The 22,377-nt window shown below is 40.8% G+C and overlaps 1 protein-coding gene across 4 annotated transcripts in view; it reads right to left on the bottom strand.

Annotated features, from left to right (window-relative positions):
• Positions 1 to 797: 797 nt before the first annotated feature.
• Positions 798 to 22,377, bottom strand: part of LEKR1 (leucine, glutamate and lysine rich 1) — a 118,773-nt gene continuing 97,193 nt past the window's right edge. For all 4 annotated transcript variants that reach the window (XM_050965925.1, XM_050965924.1, XM_050965926.1 and 1 more), the window contains 4 exons: positions 16,623 to 16,716; positions 6,352 to 6,504; positions 4,675 to 4,974; positions 798 to 2,386 (listed from right to left, as the gene is read on the bottom strand). In XM_050965925.1, coding sequence (XP_050821882.1) covers positions 1,973 to 2,386; positions 4,675 to 4,974; positions 6,352 to 6,504; positions 16,623 to 16,716 — 961 coding nt within the window. In that variant the 3' untranslated portion in view covers positions 798 to 1,972. The remainder of the gene's footprint in view (positions 2,387 to 4,674; positions 4,975 to 6,351; positions 6,505 to 16,622; positions 16,717 to 22,377) is intronic.

Below are 22,377 nucleotides of genomic sequence, written 5' to 3'. Positions count from 1 at the left end.
GCAGAACTCAGTTGGCCATGGAGATCTGACCCTTTCTGTTTATAATTGAGATGTGAACTAATCATATCGCTCCTTGGCAGGCAAAACTCCTCCGAGGTCAATGGGAGTTTTGCCTGCATGAAAGACTGAAGGATCTGGTCCATATGAGTAACAGCGTAACTAAATAATTCCAATAAAACAGTGTGTGTATATACATATATTGCATATAGAGCTAGGAAATAGAGGTGGGATTTATAGAAGTGCTCAGCATTGGCCTAATTCTAGCTCTACTTTTCTCCTCCAGGCCTGAAGAAGAGCTCTGTTAAGCTCAAAGTTGGTCCAATAAAAGATATTACCCCACCCACCTTGTTTCTCATGGAATACTACAGTCATCTTAGAACACTGTGATCATTTCAGGACCAGGAAATTAAGAGGTCAAGATCCAGTGTGTGATTACAAAAGTATCTCATGGCTAGCACTTATAAAGAGTCCTGTGAAGAACAACAACATGACTAGAGGAGAACAGTGTGTCCAGTTCTGAAGCTTTCAAAAGGACCGTGGAATCTCTCAGTCCTCTAGTTTCTGATTACGCTCTGAGAATCTCCAAAATTTCCTCCTTTAATCTCCCTCCCATGAGGTTTTAGGTCATGTCACAGCCACCAGCCTGAAGCTGAGCCTGAACAGAACTCTCCTAGGAACACACAAAGGTAAGTGTGAGTGACTGTCTCAGAGCATTCCAAGGATTTGGTGGCCCAGGGAGTGAAATCTGAGACTACCATAGAGCACTAACCCAATCACATCAAACTAACACAGACTGCTAGGTTTATTTATTTATTTTAAATGAGTATCCCTGTGACATGTTCCAGAAAAAAGCACAGCCCCAAGTTCATGGTAGTAAAATGAAAATGTTAACTCTGTTGTGTAACAACTGAGCGCATGCCCCTACGTACAAGCAGAAGGAGCACCTCAAACTAAACAGAGGTGGCTCAATATGATGGTGTTTGTTTGATGAAAAATCAAAAGGCCACATCTTTCAGACGAGGCAGTACCGAACCTGCTGGCTTTTGGATATAATGCATTACTGAAGCTGTCACATCACTTGAGGTCCTGAATTACGGAAAAAGTAAGTGGAACAGTGTATACCCTAGGGACAGTGTGTTTTCATTTTGGTACACAGTGAGTCATTTCTCTTAAAGGAAGAATTTTAACAGATCCCTATAAGACTTTTAGCACCTCATATGCCTAAATTGGCATAGTTTCAATGACCTCAGTGGAGCTATGTCAATTTACATATGGGCTCTGGCCCACATCACTACTCCTTTGAGTTAATAGTGCTATTCCTTTACTGGAGTGGGTACAGGATGTACACAGCAATAGGTAGGAGGTTGCTTCTTTGCAATATTTTGTCTATTATTTGGGGTCTGACTCTGCCATCTTCTCTCATGGTGACTAGTACATTATTCCCATTGGCTGAAATGGAACTACTTGCAAGTATGTTACTACTCAATGAAAGGAGGACAAAATCTGTCCCTTAATGAATGAGCTACATTTGTACCGCACTAACTGGCACTGGAGTTAAACTGGATACAATCTGAAATATGAAGACCAGGACATGGTGGTGGTTTGGTGAAATGATTCTGCAGCTTTGCAAATATCTTAATTACAATTGTGCCAGATTTGCTGAAAATACCTCTTGGAGGGGTACTGTGTTTTCATTTGTATATTTCCCATCTTGAAATATATATAACATTTTAACTCCATTATATTGTTTAACCAAAAAATAAGCAACCATGATTACCTTGTAATATATAACTACATAACAGATTTTAGCTTAATTTTAAATTGTTTTAAAAAAATAGAAATGGGCTAATTGCCAGGAAAAGTTAACTTTCTGGTACCATTTTGCCCCTGTGGTCCACAATTAAGTGACCCTATGATGCACTGAAATGGTTGTCATGGTTTATCAACGTACTGTCTTTGACATTTTTACACATCAGAGCTGACTCAGTTGTCTTCTTATAACGGCAGCTATTCTGTTCTTGGATTCATTCACAGAAGATGCTCTTCCCCTGGGAGGGTGTGGTGGAGTTAGAGCTGGCAAACCCACTTTGCCACTGCTTTTGTGCTTGTCGAAGGCTGGTGTATTAGCAGCTCTTGAAATGCCACACAGGCCCAAGCGTGTGATTCCTTTCCCAGAGTCTGAGCTCATAAGGCTCTTCTGTCCGTGATTACTGACCAGTGCAGCACAGGAGGTTAGGCTGCCCTGACTGAGTGAACATTGTGACAGTGGGAAGTTTCCACTGAGCCTCTTCAGTTCCAATACTTGTTCTCTAGCTTGAGTCAAAGCTTCAGTTAGCTCATAGCGTTCCTCACACTCTCTACGCACTGTTTCCTGGAGAAGAGAGTTCTGCAAATAGAAAGAAATACATACTTTATGAAACCCCATCACTCAAAAAGGGATAGATGCTGGGTGCTTACTGAACTCCTCAAATAAGGGTACTGGTGATCAGAGGGTATATAGTCATATACAGGGTGAGTTGGTAAATTTATGACTACACTACAAAAAAAAACAGATACACAATTTTCTAATTTTTCAGCTGTCTGTTTCTGATTGACCTGTCAAAACCATTCCACTGTAGGTGAAACACAATGAGGCATAATCTGACCTGCTGACAAGTGAGGATTTGCTTTACAATGACTACATAAATCATATCAGTACTTGGCTCAAAGATTTGCGGATGAGTTGGTGTGAATGGTTCAGATGGGTAGCAGGAGAGAGATTGTGTTTTCGTGCTAGTAGAATGCTACTACATAGGCAGTCGGTGGCTAAAATACAACTTTCACATGTCAAATCTCAATCTGCTCCCACTGTTTAAATCATGTTAAATGTTTTCTATAGTTCTACTTAGTCATGCTATTGGGACATTTCTGTTTTATTTTCAGTCTTTCCATAAGAGCTATTCTAAAAGGTGAAATTGTCAAATACCAATTTATGAAAGTTATTGAGGAATAATACTGTGGAACATTTAATCTGCTGAAGCAGAAAAACACTTGAAGGAAGTTTATTTTGTGGTTAGAAATGTTTTTTTTTTCATATTTGACCTTTTTTTAAGAACAGAGAACTACAGTTTGTCACCTTTCCTGTCACTTTTATATTATTTTCAAGTGTGACTGAATTACTGAATTTTTATATGAGGCTTTGTCCCATCAGTTCTGATATTTACTGCGTCATTCCAAAGCCAGTGACCTATGGCTGCACAAAGTCTCAGATTTGACTTGAGTGAAACGGCAATCCACTAGTCTCAAAATATCATCCCTACGCAATCTGCTTTCATTCTCACTGGGAGAAAAGGGGAACAAGCGGAACTATCCCTGAGTTACAACCCCCACAATTACAGAACCAGTTTCTCCTCTCTTGGTTTTCACACCTCAACTGCTAGAACAGGGCCTCATCCTCCCTGATTGAACTGACCTCGTTATCTCTAGCTTGCTTGCTAGCACACATATATATACCTGCCCCTGGATATTTCCATTACATGCATCTGAGGAAGTGGGTATTCACCCACGAAAGCTCATGCTCCAAAACGTCTGTTAGTCTATAAGGTGCCACAGGATTCTTTGCTGCTTTTACAGATCCAGACTAACACGGCTACCCTCTGATACTGATCGAAGCTAGCCTTAGCCATGCCGCAGGTCTTTTATTGCAGTTTTCAGAGTAGCAGCTGTGTTAGTCTGTATCCGCAAAAAGAACAGGAGTACTTGTGGCACCTTAGAGACTAACAAATTTATTTGAACATAAGCTTTATCTCATCAATAAATGTTCCATTCTATGCATCCGAAGAAGTGAGGCTGTAGCCCACGAAAGCTTATGCTCAAATAAATTTGTTAGTCTCTAAGGTGCCACAAGTACTCCTGTTCTTTTATTGCAGTGCAGATGTACCCAAAAGAGACGGCTTGCAGGGAATGCATCTCTATTGTGTCTAGGGTTTCATTAGACAGAAGAAATATTGGACAGAAAAAGAAGAAATATTTGGAATTGTTTGATGCAACAGAGGCATGGCTATCTGTGCATATTTGCATTATTCAAGCTGATTGAATCATTCATTGTGAAAAAATTATCCAAAAAGCTAGCTTTTTTTCCCCTGCATGCAAAATAGTTGTGAACTGATTTCTGTGAATCATTTTATGCACTTCCATATCCATGGTGTAGAAGTACAATTTTTTTTCTAATTAAGTATCTCAAATATGAATAAGATTGCTAGATGGAATCTTTAAACTATAATGTTTAAAGTGCTTGTAATAGTCCATGTTTTCTATTTTGAAAAAATCCAGGGTTCCTTTCAATTATACCTGCATATCTCTAGAGTGTTGTTAAACATGAGGTTGAAGGAGAGGTACCTCCGAGAACCTGAAAAGGATGAGTATCCCTGTAATAATGCACTACTTGCAGAGCCTGCCTAACATGGATTTTCACACTAATTATTTCAAAATGTGTTCATAAAATTTGCTTTTCATTTGACTTACAGATAATTCATTTTAAAGACTTTTAAAATTAACACACTAGAGTTGAAGATTTTATTTTATTCTAAAAGTTTGCACTTTTTTAGCTTGATCTAAGTTGCACATTTGTAACATGAAAATGGAACAGCACACAATACTAAAGGTAGCTGGGCATGTCTTTGGTTAAGTTCCTACCTCCTCTTGAGCCTGACTCAAATTCTGAATCAGCTCTGCTTGCTCCTGGGTTAATTTTTCCAATTCATCTGACTTCTCTTTAATTTCTTTCCTCATGCCCTCTGATAATGAATCACTGTTGTTCTGTTCCTTCTTCAGCTGAAATTCAAGCTTAGTAACCAGCCTTTTAAGGCTTCGCATTTCTTCTTCCTTATCTCCAGCTTTCTCTGTAAGTTTGATCTGGGTTTCCTGAAGCTGGTTTTTAAGAATTCCCACTTCCATCCTTAGGCTGTTGATGGCACTGGATATTAATTCAGGTATCTGTATGATAAATCTTACATTAGTTCACATGCAATAATTTCTTTGGTTATGTAGAATTTAATACCAGACAAAAGGATCTTTGCAGGTGAATAAGAAAGTGAAGATGTACAGGTCCTAACAGGTATAAATGAACAATATCACTACTTTGGACCTATAGAGTACCCTTCAAGGATGTCAAAGTGCTTCAAAAATGTAAGAAAACTCAGGCACAGAGAGATTAAGTGATTTGCCTAAGATCAAATAGTGAAACTGTGCTAGAAATGGGAAAGTCTTCTGATTTCTAATCTCAACTTCAACTTCTAGAGCAAGTAGATAGTCTTCGTTTAAAAATAATATACAGATACTATGTAAATAAAATGTTTTATTTTCAACTGTTTAAAAACCTGGCTTAACATAATGAATTTGAAATAAACATAATAAAAATCTCTTTCTTGATTCTCCAAATGTCTCAAGGGACATCTAAAACTTTTGGAAAACTACCGTATATACTTGTTCATAAGCCAAATTTTTTTAGTAAAAAAGGGAAGCATCAGAGAAAAGAGTCGGCTTATGAACCACTATAGAGAGGGAGAGATGGGACACAACCACTCCCCACAACAAAGGGAGCAAGGAGAGGCAGCACAGCCAGCAGAGACAGAAGGGAAGAGGCGAGGCCAGAGATTCTCCACTTCTGGCTTATAAACGAACCAGCTTATGATTGAGTATATATGGTATTTTCAGTTTTTATATGAATTTTGGAAAACTCAGATTTGGATAAATAGGATTCAGATAACTGGTGGTTTATCTAGCTAGAAAAACACCTGAAAAGAGAAAGGAATAGAAAATTGTATTGAATGAAAGAAATTAACATAGATAAAGGGAGAACTAATGGACTCAATACTTGGTTTTGTCCAATAAGCACTAAACTCAGCTGAAGAGGGAGAAACCACTGCGGATAGCTCTATGCCAGCCCAGTATAGTTCAGAGTAGTCCCAGGGCTTTGATTTTACTTTTAATTAAATACATTGTGTAAGAAATATAGTTTGATTTAAAAAAAAATTTCAGTTAGCCCATTGTATGACACTGTAAGGAAAATCAACAGGTCAAAAAACTATAGCTATGAGAAATCTGGGTCTGAGTAAATGCAAAAATATCTGCCCTATAATACCTTTAATTGAAATAGCTATATGCAAAATGTGTTTGCTCTGTTCCCTTTCAAATAATACAAAATGTACTGTATGTACTAAAACAGGGAGAAAGTGTAATGAGATGCTAGAAACCTATCTAGATAAAGAAACACAACCTCAAGGGATTCGGTTCCCCCCCCACACACACTCTTTTTCGTCTTCAAGGTATATTATCTACTGCAGCACCAACTTCCTTTCAATTGCTCCAAACCTTCATCTGCAGTTCCTCTTGATCTTTCTGATATTTTGCTATTAATTCTTGGTGCTTTTGTCTTTCAATGTCTAGTTCCATTCTAGCATCTTCCTTTAGCCTGAAAATCTCTTCTGTGTGTCGTGCTTGGTGTTTAGCTAGACCGATTTCCATCTAGATAAGAAAACGCACTGTTTTTAAAATAAAATATACCAAGTTATCTCACAGCATTTTCACACTGAGAACGTTCTTAGTTATTATAAGGTTTAGCAGACTCAAATGGCGTGAAGTTCAAATTCAATTCAGATACGCTTCCAAAGTTTGGATGCTTACCCAATATATATCTGAATTATTGGAAACAGCAGAGTCTGCAAAATTGGCAGTGATACCAGCTCTTAACGTCCACTGACTTCACAACAATCTGAGGGGATTCAGCTTCCCACAGGTGACAGAGCATTTTGCAGGATCAGGCCTCCAGATTGGCAAACTAATGAGAAATTCCCACAAAATGTTGACACTACTTTTTCTGGCCCTAGACAGGAATCAGAATTATATCAACATGTCCATCCCCAGTAGACAGAGTATCATTTACTTTGCATTAAGTATACATTTGGATTTTTGGAAATATGCATAGCTATATACTCTAGGGGCTCATTTACTATAACAACTACACATTTTTACAAAGTAAATCAGTTAGAAACTACAAATTCTTCTTTATCTAAATGACTCATCAAGACTATCAATAACCCAATATCTAATTTCACACATATCATCATAAATCATCCCCTTCTCAAAAGCCTGGGAAAACAGATAGGCCTTGCATTATGCTCTTAAGATCAGAAGACCGAGGGAAAGTCAATTCCTCAACTGAAGCCATTTTGCCACTAGCTCTTCATATTAAAAACCAAAAAGTCATTAGCTTGTGAACCTCAGCCGATCTCACCTGCCATGGTATCACATGGGGAGAGAAGCACTCTTTCACATAGCTGTAACCCTGGCTTGACAGGTTAAAAACAATTTCTTGAATTATATATGAAATTAATCATAAGTGAGTGATGTTGCAGCAGAGATCTAATTTGCTCCCTGAAAATTAGGCTGAACAAATGGCTGGCATATTCTGCACTCTCTGATATTTCCTAGTGGGTTGGGGATTTGCTGAATAATCCTTCTAAATGTAATGGGATGAAATGAAATGAAGTGTGGAGTAAGGACACAGAGGTGGTTGGACCAAACTATTACTTTTCCTTTCTGGGGGAAAAAAAAAAAAGAATAACTCCTGTGCTAATGCTAGATTATATAATCCTTAGCTGGGTTAAGAAGAAGGACTATTTTTTTCCAGCAAAGCTTGCACCTGCAGGTAAACCTCTGCTCATTATATTATTTTTTAAGGTTGAAAACCCATACATGTCACAAAAACCCAGTTACTTGTGCAGTAACCGTTGTTCTTCAAAATGTGTTGTGCACTTATGCATTTCACTGTGGGTGATGTGTGCCCAATGAACTCTCAAACAACAACTTTTGCTAGCAGTGCCAGCAAGAGGCGCATGTACCTCCCAACTGTCCTTGTGCACTGAGCCAAAGATATAAAAGGGCCTGGCCACTTTCTCTCTCTTCCTTCACATGGCCAGAATATAGTACCTGAAGTACTAGGGAAGGTGGGAGAGTCATGGAATGCCTCTGTGCACAACATACCTCAAGTACAACAGTTACTGTACCGACACGTAACCATTTTTTCTCCTTCAAGTAATTGTGCACATATACATTCTACTATGAGGTGACTCACCAGCAGTTTCCGGACAGGGAGTGGGACATCACATTATTTGAAGAGCAACTAACACTGACTTGCCTAAGTTGGCCTCATCTTAGGAAGTCTGAGTAATAGAATAGTGTCTGGAGAAGGTTTGTATGCATAACCATGTGGCTGCTTTGCAAATGTCCACTACAGGGGTTTTGCTCAAAAAGGCCGAAGAAGTAGAATGAGCCCTAGAATGGATTGGACTGTTATCCTTGGTGGAGGACATACATTTGTCAGGTTAAGTGTAGCAAAGCTCGATAGTCAGAAATCCAACATGAAATACACTGGGCTGTAACAGGTTGCCCTTTAATCCTCTCAGCACAGGATACAAAGAGTTTGGGAGAGGATCTGAAAGACTTTGTGCAGTACAAGCAAAGTGCCAGAGCCCTTTTGACATCCAATTTATAAAGCTTTTCTTCGGCCTTGGAAGAATGAGGCTTTGGAAAGATCATTGGAAGATGAATAGTCTGGTTGAGGTGCAATGATGAAACCACTTTAGGCATAAATTTAGCATGCAGACTAAGAGAGACCTTGTCTTTGTGGAATATGTGAAGGAAGAATCAGCTAAAAGTAGCTCTGACACCCTCCTTGCAGAGGTAACTGCTACCAGAAACACTATTTCACTGATAACAGTGGCAGAAATGTTGTTGCCAAAGGTTCAAAGGGGGGTCCATCAAGCAAGACAGTACTACATTCAGGTCCCATAAAAATGCTGACTCAGATACAGGACAGTGCAAGGGAATTTTCCCCTTTAAAAATCTGGATACCAAGGGCGTGAAAAGATAGAATACTCATTCACTGGTGGGTCTACTGCAGAGATGAATGCTAGATGGACTCTCACTGAACTGACAGAGAGACCAGAGGATTTCAGCTGTAACAGACAGTATAGTATAATATCTAACCTCTGTGCTGTTTGGTGATCATTGGTGAGATTCCACCAGATTGAAAATCTTTTCCATTTTGCTGCATGTGTGGCTCTGGTGGAATCCTTTCTGCTGCTCACCAAAATAGCCCAGACATCTCAGGAACAAACTCTCCCCTCATTGTTCAACCAGAGATCATCAATGCTGTGAGTTGCAGATATTGTAGCTTGGGGTGCACTGACTTGCGTTGTGTAACCATGCCTTTTTGGGTCACAACTGAGAATGCCAAATTCAGGACAAACTACTAAGAAACAGGGAAAACTCAGGGAACCCAATTAACATCAAGTTAATGTAAACATTAATGTTTTTTATAGTGTAGAATCTTCGCATTTAGCCATGAAAGCAATATAGTCATGTGCCTCAGTTTCTCTTCTTATACAGCACATTAGGTCTGCAATGTCTTTTCTCCTGTGTAGTTTCAAGACTAGTTACAAGCACTAACTGTGAAATATCAAGTATCAGAGGGTAGCCATGTTAGTCTGTATCCACAAAAACAATGAGCTTATGCCTGAATACACCTCTATCCTGATATAACGTGACCCGATATAACACGAATTCAGATATAACGTAGTAAAGCAGTGCTCCAGGGGGGCAGGGCTGCGCACTCCAGCGGATCAAAGCAAGTTCGATATAATGTGGTTTCACCTATAACGCGGTAAGATTTTTTGGCTCCTGAGGACAGCCTTATATCAGGGTAGAGGTGTATATCTGTTAGTCTTTAAGGTGCCACTGGACTCCTCGTTGTTTTCGTCAAATATCAGTATCACAAGGCCTTTTAACATAAAGTGTGTTCTTAGGTATCACTCTTAACGTGTTCAGGGGGTTTTCCAAAAGATTAGGCACATTGTACATTTTTACAGTTCTTGATATTAGCAACACATTAGTCACAAGAATTAACATTAGCATTAATATTAACATTAAATGCATTACAAGTGTACATTTACAATCAATTTTGTCATGCCGTGCCTTCTGCTCAATACCATTGGAGCTTTGGTATTTTAGGGTTAACCTGTGACTTTTATTTGTAAAGTTTAGTTTCTCCCTTCCTCCCTGTTCTGAAGGGTCAAAATCTGAGCTCTTTTGTGTAACAGAACCCGTTGGCTGGCCAGGTGCGTCCTCTTTGCTCAGGGGTATAGGCAAGTCCTTCTACCCCCAATCAATCAGGTAATTTGCATCAACACAGACACTAGTCTGTTTACCAGTTTTCAGATTCTTAGTCATTACCAATTCCAAGGCTGGACTCTGTCTTAAAAAGATACCATCCATTTTTCTTAGCATGTTAGACTTAAGGTTCTTTTGTCCTTCCATTACTAACCTCTGCTTCCATGTGGAATCATATGTTGAGTCCACTAAGAGACTACAAGACATATTCAAAGTGTCTAGAGATGAGAGTTTGCCTGCCATCCTCTGTATTTTCATAGGCGTGGGAACTAAGGGTGTGTGGGGGGTGCTGCAGCACCCCCAATTTTTGTACGGGGTCCCGTCCGCCACCCCGGGCCAGGGTCCTGGCCCTGCTGGTCCAGTGTGTGGGAAAGGTGGACTATGGAAAGGGAGGGAGATGAACTGGATGACATATCCCTCCTTTATGGTGTTGAGCACTGACTTGTCCAAAGTAATCTCTATCCATGCACCATAAAAAGAGAGGAAGGTGAGATATGGTTAGTGTGTAGTCCTCAACTCAAATGTCAAAATGACTGCTTCAAAGCCAACAAAAACTGGTGAAAAGGGCCTACTATAATTATGCTGATTGGTGATGTCTGGGAAGCTTAGATCTCCTAGATACACCTTGAGGTCTCAGCTCAGAGAACAATCTGTACTGAGTTTGATGCTTGAACTGTTGTCTGTCCTCCTGTGGTCAGGTTCTGAAGAGCAACGCATAGTCTTTTCCAGGAGTTGCATCTTAAGGTGAAGATCCTTCCGTTTCTTCATCCTTGTTGGGAAAAAGCTACAAGTAGGACATATGTCCCTCACCTAAGTTTTCTTTCTTACATATACATTTTATTATTCAGCCTGTGCCACTCAGCTCTGCCGATGAATAATAATTTACCATAGAAATTGGGTATTTGAGATTATAAATCTCATGGCCCTCACTGAGGTGATATATATATATATGTCTTGTGTGCGCAAGCTCGAACTTTCTGGACAGTAGTGTCAATTGGGGCAGCATTAGCACTCTTATGTATGTCCTTAAGTGTCTCCATTTTCACTAAATCAAGAACCTTTTGCAAGTCTCTGAAATATTGGGAATGAGGATGGGTTAAGAATGAGACCCTATGCAGGTAATCATCACAAAGAACCATAGTTACTATGGTATGGAGTCATCATTTCTTCACTGGACATTGCTTGCATGGGTCCCCACTGAAGATAATTAACAAGCAGTCTCATTTTCCCCACTCTTCAGATCACCTTTAAATTGTAATCATAAATAATCAAAGATACAACACCCCATTGAGATGAAGGAGGCAGCTTATATCTCTCAGGATTCATTCTGTCTGCAGATTTAAGATGAGAACCTTGCACTGGTGGTCTGCATTCAGAATAACCTCACAGCCAAAGCACCTAAAGCAACCAAAACACCTAAATCCAAAATTAGGCACCTAAATAAGTGGCCTGATTTACAGAGGTGCTGAGCAGCCACACCTCTCAGTTATTCCACAGGAGGTCCAGCTGTGGCAGAACTTCTTAGAATCAGGCCACCTATTTAGCTGCTTAAGTTTGAAAATTTATTCATAATTTCTTTAAATGTAAGTTTGGATTCTGAAGGACATCTGAAGGACAAATCTGTGCACTAGCATGGTCTTTCTGCACAGCATAGTTCTAATGGACCATCTTTCAATTTGTTAAATGATCATAAATATTATACTAAACATACACTGTAGTATGTTAACTTCTAAATATTAAAAAAATTGCATAACGTATCAGCTTTACAGACTGACTTTGCTATAATTATCTAATTTCAGGAGTTAAATATCTATCAAAAATCACTAAACACTTTTTTTGGGGAAGATGGTGTATATGGTCCTCTTTTCTAACAAAAAACCTCTATCTATGTTTTAATTTTTTTAACCACATTGTTAAAAATTCTGTTATTGATCATGAAACTCATATCCAGTGCTAGCCTGGAGTCAGTATATATTGAAGCACTATAGGACCATGAAAATGGAATTTTATATTATTATGAAGTCATGAGACAGCTTTAAATGTGGCATTATAGATGTATCAAAAACTATCTTCTGGTTTATTATATCTTAGAAATAAGAGTTTTAGGATTCAATTTATAGAAAATCATATCACAACTATTAATTACAGCAAGTTTATCCTAGAATCAAGCCTGCTGTAGGAGTTTACTTGATTAGATATTGAAATGACAATCGACGCTATTATAGTCTTAGAAATAATTTTGATGATTAAAAATGCACCTCAATTTACATTTTTCACATCTAAGGAACAGTTGAAATTAACTAATATCCATAATAATGAGTAAACTGGCAATTGTTTTTCAAAGTTCTTGTTCTAGTTGCATAACAACTACTGAGTCTCTAATTATTTGTGTAGCCAAAAGCAATTAAATACCAAATAACAATTTAAACAACACATTTTTGAACTTTTTTTATTTAAGTTTCTGAAGTTTGTTCAAACGTGGATTTAAAGGATTTTAATAAAAAAAAAAAAACTTTATGCCTATACAATGGCACAATGATGCTAGAAAAAGATGACAATGTCTTATTAGTTATTCTTTCATCTGATGAGAGCATTTTAAGAGCACTTGACGTTCATCACATTTTAATGTAAGCAAACATATAATTGCTTTCTCTTATTTGTACTAGTCTTTTATAGAGTTTTTATGTCAAGCTGAGCAACAGGGGAGAGGGATGTCTCTAAGATTCTGATTATGCAAACTGCGTGACCTCATACTAAAATTATATCCTGTACTAGTGAAGTAAAGACGTTTTAAGAGAGACATAACAGATTATTAATAGCTCAGAAACTTTGCTGAGACTAAATAGAGTTCACAAATATAGCTCACATATTGAACCAAAAAATGAAAACTGTAGTTACAAATAAGTTTAAGGCTTGAGTCAGAAAATTCAAAGGTATTGTTCAACATTGTCCTCCTTCCCATTTGATCTCTTAATTCATTGTGACAATTCTTTGCCTGGAATATCTTTTTGTGTGTGTAAAGGTGTGCTAGTCAGAAAATGGGCTGGATATTTACAGGGACTTAAGATAGTTAGACATCCAAATCCCACTGAAATTCAGTTCTCTTAACCCCTTTGAAAATTCCAGTCATGGTCTCCAGTTTTCCATTGCCTCATGATCTGGGTCGGGGTTACAAAAGGTTATATGCTAGCCCCAGGGCCTGGTGCCATATTCACTGACTCCAGAGACTATTGTGAGAGAAGAGATGGTGAAGTAAGATTAGGACAAGCATGTGAAGAATATTACAGTTACTGAATTAGATCGCAATCCTGGTATGACTCCGCATGGGTAGCTTAGTATAGTATATGGTAACACATACGGATCTTTTGCATGGGTAGAGGATACAATCTAATTGACTGAACATGATATTTCTGAATGATATAAATAACACTTACAAATAAGCTTTTGTAAATGTTGTACTTGATTGAGGTATGTGTATATTTTAAAAAAAATTAGCTGGAAATACTCCCCCCAGTCTGGCTCTATATACCAAGTATATATTTATTTTAAAAGGACTGAAAAATCTTGTCCAAAGATTATAATAAATACTGATGAACTGAAATGAAACGAGCACTAGTGCAAACATTTAAAATAAGTACATGAAATGAAGGCATTTTGTTGGTAAAAATTCCAATGCATTTTTGTAGTTACAACTTCAAGTTGTGCGCTAAGTTGGTTGTGTTTCATACTATGATATTTTTTCAAGATTACCTAAACAGTTTAGCCTACCCCATGTGTTCAAGAGGATAAGCAAAGGCTAATTTATACTTTTTCCTCACAGCTGTCAGAGGCAAAGAAAAGAAAATGCACTCCCAAAAGATACCATGGAAGTCTTCCTTCCCAGTAAGACAGTATTAAGTAAGAATGCAAGAATCCTGCAGAGGTGACTACGGTCTCAAAGAACCTGTTGGAGAAAAGAGGATTGATGGGTATGGAAGGCCATGATGCTGACTTATGGATGCTTATCTGAACCAAATTTTAAAACGTCTGAAGTTTCCCCATACCTCGTTTTTAATGCATTTTTCCAGTGTTGCGACTGGCTTACTATGTATTTTATATGCTGTTTTGCAATGAGGAAGCTGTTTTATTGAGTGTTTTATATATGTAGGGAGGCTGATTTACAGCATGCCCTACAGGTAGTCTCACTATGCTGGGATGGGAATGTTTGTTTATGTATTTTATTGCTTTTTTAGTCTTTCAAGCAGGCCATGAGGAAAATATTATTTCAATTGGGATCTCACATTTGAATGGGGGTAAACTTGCAAAATGTGTAAGTTGTATTTGGCTGATCCTTTATACCTATATAATATTCACCTATCCATGTATAGGTAGAAGCAGACCATTTTCCCCCTTTCCTTTTCATTTCTATTACTTTAGTTTTATATACTTTACATACAGCATGGTCTGTAACTGAACCAGGATTTAATCTCTGAATTGTCAGCGGTGCCCACCTTAACTGCTGCTGCTCCTGTCTGATATTATTTTATTAAGCTTTCTTAAGTCCCATAGCTCTCTTTGTGGGGAACACAAGTAGTGTCAGTAATGCTAGAACTATACATAAACTCTGGGAAGGGATCTAGCTTGTGGACTGTGTTAGAAGAGGTGCTTTAATTTTGCCCCATCCTGCTGTAATCCATACACCACATGAACCTACTGGCTATTTGCATAGGCAGTTCTCTTTTCTTGGTGCAGCACAGGTTTGGGGAGCATAAGTAGAGTTGAATATATCTCTCTGTGTGTGCCCTTGAGTTACTTTCACAATGACATAGCCCATACACATGTCCCAGAACCATGACTAATCTCTTTCCCACAGTCTCTGTGTGTGTGTGTGTATGGCATACTTCAAAAAGCCTGTTCCTCTGCCAAGATAATTTATCCCCAGACTTACTCATAGCAATCAGTTCTGCCTGCCCCATTCTGCTAACTATCCTTTTCCTCATATGCAACCTTCACTTCACTTTTCTCCCTATCTCTATCAAAAAAGTGTGTGTGTGTGTATGTGTGTGTGTGTGTGTGTGAGTGTGAGAGAGAGAGAGAGTGTGTGTGTATTTAACAAGATTCTTATTCTGTCTCACACCTTCTCTTTCCCTCGCAAAAGAAAAAAGTGTCAAAGCTGGTCACTATCCTACTAACACTCAAAAATAAGAAAAAAAGAAATGTTATGTGAAAGTGGCTTTTCACACTTCTGTATAATTCAATGAATAAAATAACCAATGCCATGCCATTTCATGGAAAAGTTCAACTGCAGGAGGGTGAAATCACTTGAAATGTAAGAGAGACAGTTCTCGCAGAAAATGTCACCAAAAGAAGTCCTTACTTTCACACATCTCTACTCTGCAGAGGCAGCAAGTATAAAACAGCATCAGCATCAGCAGCGGATGGCTATTTGGCAGAGATGGCAAAGGATACCTTTAAGGGTGCAGACACTAATAGAAATAGAATCTGTAACAGAACCTCCTTCTGCACTCCTGTATTAAGGGATTATTCTTAGCTCTGTGCCCATCACTTCAGGTTTTCCCTACCTCTTATTTCCTTTAAGGTAAACCTTTAAACTGAAAATAAGTGTCACTATTGCCAGCCCTGACTCTATAGATGGCATAACTAGTTTTGGGGCCCATTCTCCTCTCCATGCATGTGCATAACTTGCAATGATATATTAATAGACGTTATGGGCGCATATTAAGAGGACAATAAACTCTATATTTCAAAAACAGAATTCAGAAAGGGAATATAAGGTTTCAAGAGTCATCATTACGTCTTCATTGTTCTATTGCCCCAAGCAATGAGGATGATATTAAACTCTATCTTGTACTCATCTTCAATTGTATGGTAAGAATTCAGTTGAATTTGTTTGTTTTTTTGGCATCTCTACTTATTTGCTGTGAATAAATGCATAAAAAGGTGCAAAAATCTGGTTTTGTCAAGCTCCAGAATTAACATCTCATAAATCACAATATGCTAAATAAAACAGTCCATTTGATTAGCTCTTATTGGGCTTACAGTTATGCATGGATAGGTTGATGGGCAAAAACTTTTGTTTATCTGGATATTATTTCTTCTTTTATCGTTTTCTTTGGAGTATTAAAATATATTGGTATTGGATGCAGCTATACCCGGGTGTAGGGAAGGGCATTTTTCTCTCCACTTTGCCAACAATGAAGTGCTGCAAAATTAACATTATGATGATAGCAAAATCTTTTGCATTCAGCCTTTAATCTCTGTCTAGTGATTACCCACTTAAAAACTTTGCATAAAGAATACTATAGACGTGCTTGGACTGGAGAAGTTAAATCTGGCTCTGTACACAGTTCTTGACAAGTGACGAGGACTAAAGAAAACAATAAAAATGGTACCAACTAGAAATATAGTATCACCTTTTCCCTCCAGTTATCTTCATTCAGAATCTTCTGTTTTAATGCTTCCTGCAGCTGCTCTGTTTTGTTCTGATGAGAAATCTGCATCAACTCCCTAGAAACCACAAAAACCTGTAACTAAAAGAGGTATTCTGCCTAGATTAATTTTCTTGCAGTTAAACCCTCTGCAGCAGGGACCAATCTTTTACTCTGTGTTTTTTAGTACATAATACAATGGGGCCCTTCAATCCTGACTGGGGCCTTCAGGCACTATAGTAATCATTATTTATATAATACTGTTGTATTCTGTCATCTGCCTTTTTTTTTAACACACCATATTGTATCTGCTTACAGTTCCATATATCCTGATATAAAGTGCAAATATTTTAATATTTTCTCAAGTTGATTTTCATGTAACTTTATGTGACTATAACGGATATAATAATAAAAACAAAGGCAATTACAGTTAGTTGAACTCAAAACATTACTGCGATAATTTCAATACTGCAACAAGTTTTGAATCAGCACCCCTGAGTAGTGCTGAGTAAATTCATAACTAACTTAGCTAATATTTAACTAAAAGGAAAAATATTCTTAAATGATGCCAGTAACTAATGTGTAATACAGTTGGTAAAAAACAGTTACTAACCTTTCCATAACTATTGTTCTTTGAGATGTGTTTTCATGTCCATTCCACATTAGGTGTGCGCACAATGGTGGAGGGCCTTGAGGCTCGGGTGGAGCAGTCGTCCGTGATCTTGTGAGATCAGGTCCAGGAGGGAAGAGAATGGCAACAGGGCCCACTACTGATATATCCAACAATGTGCAGAACAAATGCTGATGCAGCCATGTGGGGACTATAGGAATAACTCTTGCTTTGCCCTGTTTGACTTTCAGCGGGAACTTGTGCTCAAGAAAAATGGGGGGAAACGCACAGAACAAGTGCTTTGTCCATGGGACTGCGAAGACATCTGTGAGGAAGCCTGGGCTGCAACCATATAGCAAGCAAAACTGCTGACATTTCCTGTTCTGTGTGATTGCAAACAGGTCTACAATGGTAAACCCCCACCTCTGGAAGATGGACTTGGCTACATCGGGGTGAAGGGACCAGTTGCGATAAGAAGAGAAAAATCTGCTGTGAAAGGGTTAAAAGCCAGTCCTTGGAGAGGGCTGGGGCTGAGAGCTGGGAAGAAAAGGCTGATTGGGGAAGTAGCCACAGCTGGGGCCACGCCCCAATCAGGCCACTTCTGGCCCTTTAAAAGGGCTGGGATAGCCAGGAGTTCAAAGAGTCTCTCTCTAGCTGTGGAGAGAGATGGGCCTAGCTGCCTAGGAGCTGAGCAGGGTACCTAGAGTGGAGCAGGGCTGGGGGAAGGCCAAAGGAGCTGGGGAGCTCCAGCCTGGAAAACCCCCAGGCTGCAGGCCTTGCTAAAGGCTGGGAAGGGTACTGGGGTTGCAGAAGTGCAGCCCAAGGCAGGCAAAGGCAGCAGGTCCAAACTCCCCTTGCCAGTGATGAGTGGTTTACAGACTGCAGTCTGCCCCAGTGAGCAGGGGCTAGATGGTGACTGGCAGTAGCCACTGAGGTGAGGTGGGGATAGAGGGTTGGGAGTTCCCTGGGGAGGGGAGACCCAAAGTGTGGGGACACTTCCAGGGGACAGCACCCCAAGATAAAGGGGCACTGGGGTCTGGGAGGGTCATGGGGGCCCACGGCAGGCGAGACATCGGCTGAAGAGGGTGCTCCAAAGGCTGGAAAAGATAATTCCCGAGACAACTAGGAGGAGACGCTGCACTGGTGAGTTGTTGCATGGCTACAGAGGCCTAGGGACTTGAGGGTGGCCCTAGAATCTTGGAATTTTGCATCTGTCTGTTCCAAGAAGAGGGAAGTCCCTCATATGGAAGATCCTGAAAGTCTTCTGAATCTCAGGTGGTAGGCCTGAGGGTTGGAGCCAAGAGCACCTTTGCATGATTATTGTCCATGCCATCATTCTAGCAGCTGTGTCAGCTGCTTCCAGGGAAGCCTGGAGGGAGACCCTGGCTACAGTCTTTCCGTCCTCCATCAGTGCAGAGAAATTCCTGTCTTGATTCTTGGGGCAGTTAGTCCATGAATTTAGACATGAAGTCCCAGATGTTATAATTGTACCTCCCAAGCAGCACTGCTGGTTGGAGATGTAGAGCTGTAATCCACCAGGAGAATAAATCTTTCTACCAAACAGGTCCAGATTCTTTGAGTCCTTCAACTTGGCGGTTGCAACCTACAGCCCTTGCCCATCTTTTTTATTGGTTGCTGTGACCAGAAGGGACCCGGGGGTGGAGGGTGGGAGGGAGGAGCGAATGGGAATATAGGTACTCATACCCATTGGAGGGAACAAAGTACTTTCTCTCTGCTCTTTTCGAAGTGGGTGGCAGAGAGGACAGGGTCTGCCATATGGATCTGACCAGAGCCATAACAGCCTCATTGAAGGTATGGCCACCTTTGAGGAGGGGCTCCACAGTCAAGATGTCAATCAGGCTGTAGGAGGATTCTTTAAGCATATCCATTTCCAGCACTAGGTTAGAAGCTACCCTTTTCAATAGCTCCTGGTGAGCTCTAAAGTCACTCTGAGGTACCCCAACTGCTCAAACCTGACACAACTTTGTCTGGGGAGGAGGAGGAGGAGGAGGAAGTGTGCACTGGCAGGAGGCCTTCCTCCTCTTCTTCTGCACCGACCACATCATGTAGCCTCAAATCCTGAGTACTGGTACTGGAGTCCGAGTTGGGTGCTGAATGGAGCAGCGGAGGGGCCCTTCTCTCAGACACCACTAAGTATGAATGGCTGAAAGACAGTCTCAGTAGGTTCCAAAAAGGCCATTGGACCTGCATAGGCCACTGCCCACTGGGCCAAGTGCTTAGAGGGGCAACCACACCAGGATATGATGGAACATAAGCTGGGTTCTGGGACTGGCCCCTAGGCTGGATGCACAACTCCACCTCCAACTCCAAGTTGGCTTGCGGAGCCCTAGGGGGTGGTACCTCTCACTTCCACCAGCCAGCGGTCAGAATCCAGGAAATGGTGCCAGAGCAGGGAAACATTTGCTGACATCAGCAGGGTTGGTTTTCCTTTGGTCGGTAGTCGAAGGACCTGGTGCTTGATTGGAGCTCAGGGCAACATGCTCTTTTCTGCTCGACATACTCGCCAACGCCAGGAGGCACAGGGTTTGAAGCCTGGAGACTGGGGCATGCCCAGCCCTAGGGGTGGAGGATTTTCCTCTAAACAATGTGAGGGTCCAACTATTTACCCTACTACTAACGGAAATAAACTGAAGGGAGCAAAATTGGAAAGGAAGTTGGGAATAACAGGGACCACTGATGAACGCCTTGCTGAGGCAAGAGAAGCTGTTCCAGTGATTGTCACAGGTGGTAAGAAGGAACTGAGAAGGTGCGGGGTCAGCCGGGCCCCTTACATCTGCACATGAGCGTGTGGCACCAGATGGTGCTAGAGCCGGCCCAACGGATACCACCAAGGGAAAAATTTCTGGCAACTGTGCACAAAGCATGCACACACCTAACATGGAATGTACATGAGCAAGCACTCAAAGAAGAACTGTCAGATTTGTAGCAGGAACTTCTGATCCAGAAGAATCTTTTAAATCCAAACTCCTGGAATCTGAAAACAGGTTACACCTCTCAGTGTACATCAACAGCATGAAAACTCCCTGTCTTGTTCAAAAGCCTTTTTTCTGAATAAATTCCACCTATTTCATTTCAGTTAGATAAACAGGGTTCTTGTGACCTATTATGTCTTTGGCCCTGGAAGTTTATTTCCAGAACAGTTTTAATGTTATTTCTATTGGGGATGGATAATCCTGTGATTAAAGCATAGGAATAAGCATCAAGAGCTATGGATTCATATAGATTAAGGCCAAAATGGACCATTACACATGTAGTCTGACCTCCTGCATATCTCTAGATAGTGGCTCTCAACCTTTCCAAATTACTGTACCCCTTTCAGGAGTGTGATTGGTCTTGCGTGCCCCCAAGTTACAGCTCACTTAAAAATGACTTGCTTACAAAATCAGACATAAAAATACAGAAGTGTTACAACACACTATTACTGACCAATTGCTTACTTCCTCATTTTACCATAATTATAAAATAAATCAACTGGAATAGAAATGTTGTACTTCCATTTCAGTGTACAGTATATAGACCAGTGTAAACAAGTCATTGTCTGTATGAAATTTTAGTTTGTACTGACTTTGCTAGTGCTTTTTATGTACCTGTTGTAAAACAAGGTAAATATCTAGATGAGTTGATGTACCCCCTAGAAGACCTCTGCATACCCCCAGGGGTATGCATACCCCTGGTTGAGGACCACTGTCTCAGGCTATTACATTTCATACAGTTACCACTATACTGAGCCTAATAATTTGTGTTTGGCTAAAGCATATTTTCCAGAAAAGCATCCAATTTTGATCTGAAGACATCAAAAGATGGAGAATCTACCACTTTCCTTGTTAGTTTGTTCCAGTGGTTAATCACCCTTACTGTGGAAAACTGAATCGGTTTCTAGCGTTGCCCAATTTTTCGAAAGCGGATTATAATTCTGTGTCTCAATTTTTGGGAGTCCATCTTTAGTCACCTTGGAGCTGATTTTTCAATATGCTGAACACCTTCTGCTCAAAGACCCTAATTCAAGAAAGCACTTAAGACCATGTTTAAGTCCTCCCTGTTCATGGTTTCACTTTAGAACAGGGGTGGGCAAACTTTTTGGCCCGAGGGCCACATCGGGTATGCGCAACTATATGGAGGGCTGGGTAGGGGAGGCTGTGCTGCCCCAAACAGCCTGGCCCCCACTCCCTATCTGCCCCCTCCCATTTCCAACCACCCTGACTGCCCCCCTCAGAAATCCTAACCCATTCAACACCCTCTCGCTACTTGTCCCCTAACTGCCCCCTCCCAGGACCCCTGCTCCCTATCCAACCCCCCTGCTCCCTGTTCCCTGACTGCCCTGACCCCTATCCACACCCCCACCCCCTGACAGCCCCCCCAGGACTCCCACCCCATATCCAACTGCCCTCTGCTCCTCATCCCCTGACCACCCCTTCCCGGGACCCCTCGCCCCTAACAGCCCCCTGGGATCCCACCTCCTTTTCCACCCTCCCCTGCTCCCTGTCCCCTGACTGTCCTCCTGACCCCTATCCACATCCCCGCCCCCTGATAGGCCCCCCAGGACTCCTACTCCCAACCGTCCCTGTTCCCCATCCCCTGACTGCCCCCCTAGTACCTCTGCCCCATCCAACTGAACCCCCACTCCCTTATCCTACCCCCCCCCTTACCAGCAGCAGGAGCTGGCAGCCATGACACCTGGCCAGAGCCAGCTGCTCTTCCCACACCGCCTAGCAGGAGCAGCAGGCCAGAGAAGGGCAGCGTGGCTGCGGGGGAGAAGAGGAAGTAGGGGAGGGGCCGGGAACTAGGCTCCCCAGCCGGGAGCTCAGGGGCCGGGCAGGATTGTCCCACAGGCCACAGTTTACTCACATCTGTATTAAGCCATTCTACTGGAATACAAGCATAGCTTTAATTAAAATACTGTATGGCGTGGTTCTTCCTTTTTTAACTAATGCTATGACTCTTTAGATTTTTGCTGTAACAAACTCATGACTTTTCTCATTTTTTCCATGGCCAAAAGTCAGCATTATGTGCAAACAATATATAGAAACGGCCTTATCCCATGACCGAAACAAGACTGATAAAACTGTGCAATGCTTTGATAACATCTTGTTTTTTCAGTTGCTTCTGAAC

The sequence above is a fragment of the Gopherus flavomarginatus genome, chromosome 8, assembly GCF_025201925.1.
Source record: "Gopherus flavomarginatus isolate rGopFla2 chromosome 8, rGopFla2.mat.asm, whole genome shotgun sequence".
Classification (NCBI taxonomy): domain Eukaryota; kingdom Metazoa; phylum Chordata; order Testudines; family Testudinidae; genus Gopherus; species Gopherus flavomarginatus.
This window is presented reverse-complemented; position numbering and strand designations above follow the sequence as displayed.